Below are 946 nucleotides of genomic sequence, written 5' to 3'. Positions count from 1 at the left end.
ACAGAGGTGGCTCCACACGGTGCTGTGGCTGGGCTGGGTCCAAGGCTGCCACACCGAGGACGTGCTGAGATTCCAGCTCCTTGCTCTGGTCCAACCAAATCCTGGCCTGACACTGTCGATGCTGTTGCACGGCCAGGCTCTAGCCCCCACTGCACTGATGGGTGCCTGGTTGTGAGCTCAGCCTTGTCCCTGGCTGACGCAGGGGAACCTGGGCCCTGGGGTTGCTGGGCTGTCTTAGGTCTCTGTGCCTGGTGGCGCCCAGGCTTTGCCCTCAGTTCCTGTCGAAATCGCTTACGCCCTGTTCTAGAGAAATTCCTTCCCCTGCCCGGGGGCTGCACAGTGGGGCTGCCCCTCTCCTCTGCTGGTAGGCTGGGGTGGTACTGATTCTGCTGCACCATCCTGGCCAGAGGCACTACTCCATAACGCTCACACCTGAGGACACCACGTGTTGTGAGGTCCTGCACACCAACAAAGTCAGTGCCCGAGGAGACAGCCGGGCAGGAAACGCTGAGGGCCGGGGCACCCCCGGGAACTCACCCGCCCCACCAGCGCCACTGGATGCACTCCTCGCTCTCTTCCAGCACAAAGCACGGCACCTCCAACAGGTTGAAGAATGTGACGCCGATGATGTTGGAAACGGTGTCGTTGATGGCGAGCAGGCACTGCCGGAACCTGCGGGCAGGGGACCGGTGAGGAGGGCGGGCTCCTCAAGCTCCCCGTTTCCTCACGCCCTGGGCTCACCTGTTGTCGCAATCGCAGTGGGACACGGTGTGTAGGCGATAGTTGCGGATGCCGTAATTGAACTGCAGCGCCGTGATCTGCGCCCAGCACTGGTCATGCTCCCGACAGCACCGGTCGGGGCCGCGGAAGAGCCCTGCGGAGGCGCCGATGAGCCGGAGGGAGACCGGGTGCTCCCGCCGCCCCCCGCCGCTCCGGACCCAGCTCG

The 946-nt window shown here is 64.4% G+C and overlaps 2 protein-coding genes across 2 annotated transcripts in view; one reads left to right on the top strand and one right to left on the bottom strand.

Annotated features, from left to right (window-relative positions):
• INPP5J (inositol polyphosphate-5-phosphatase J) overlaps positions 1 to 946 on the top strand; it is a 26370-nt gene that overhangs the window by 11499 nt on the left and 13925 nt on the right. The window lies entirely within an intron of this gene.
• The window catches only part of PLA2G3 (phospholipase A2 group III), a 6003-nt gene that overhangs the window by 4534 nt on the left and 523 nt on the right, over positions 1 to 946 (bottom strand). The window contains exons 2-4 of the mRNA XM_031062432.1: positions 742 to 942; positions 538 to 672; positions 3 to 432 (exon numbers count right to left, since the gene is read on the bottom strand). Coding sequence (XP_030918292.1) covers positions 3 to 432; positions 538 to 672; positions 742 to 942 — 766 coding nt within the window. The remainder of the gene's footprint in view (positions 1 to 2; positions 433 to 537; positions 673 to 741; positions 943 to 946) is intronic.

Source organism: Geospiza fortis, unplaced genomic scaffold (assembly GCF_000277835.1).
Source record: "Geospiza fortis unplaced genomic scaffold, GeoFor_1.0 scaffold224, whole genome shotgun sequence".
In the NCBI taxonomy this organism is placed as follows: Eukaryota; Metazoa; Chordata; class Aves; order Passeriformes; family Thraupidae; genus Geospiza; species Geospiza fortis.
The sequence above is the reverse complement of the archived record's forward strand: the minus strand, read 5'-3'. Positions and strand labels throughout refer to the sequence as shown.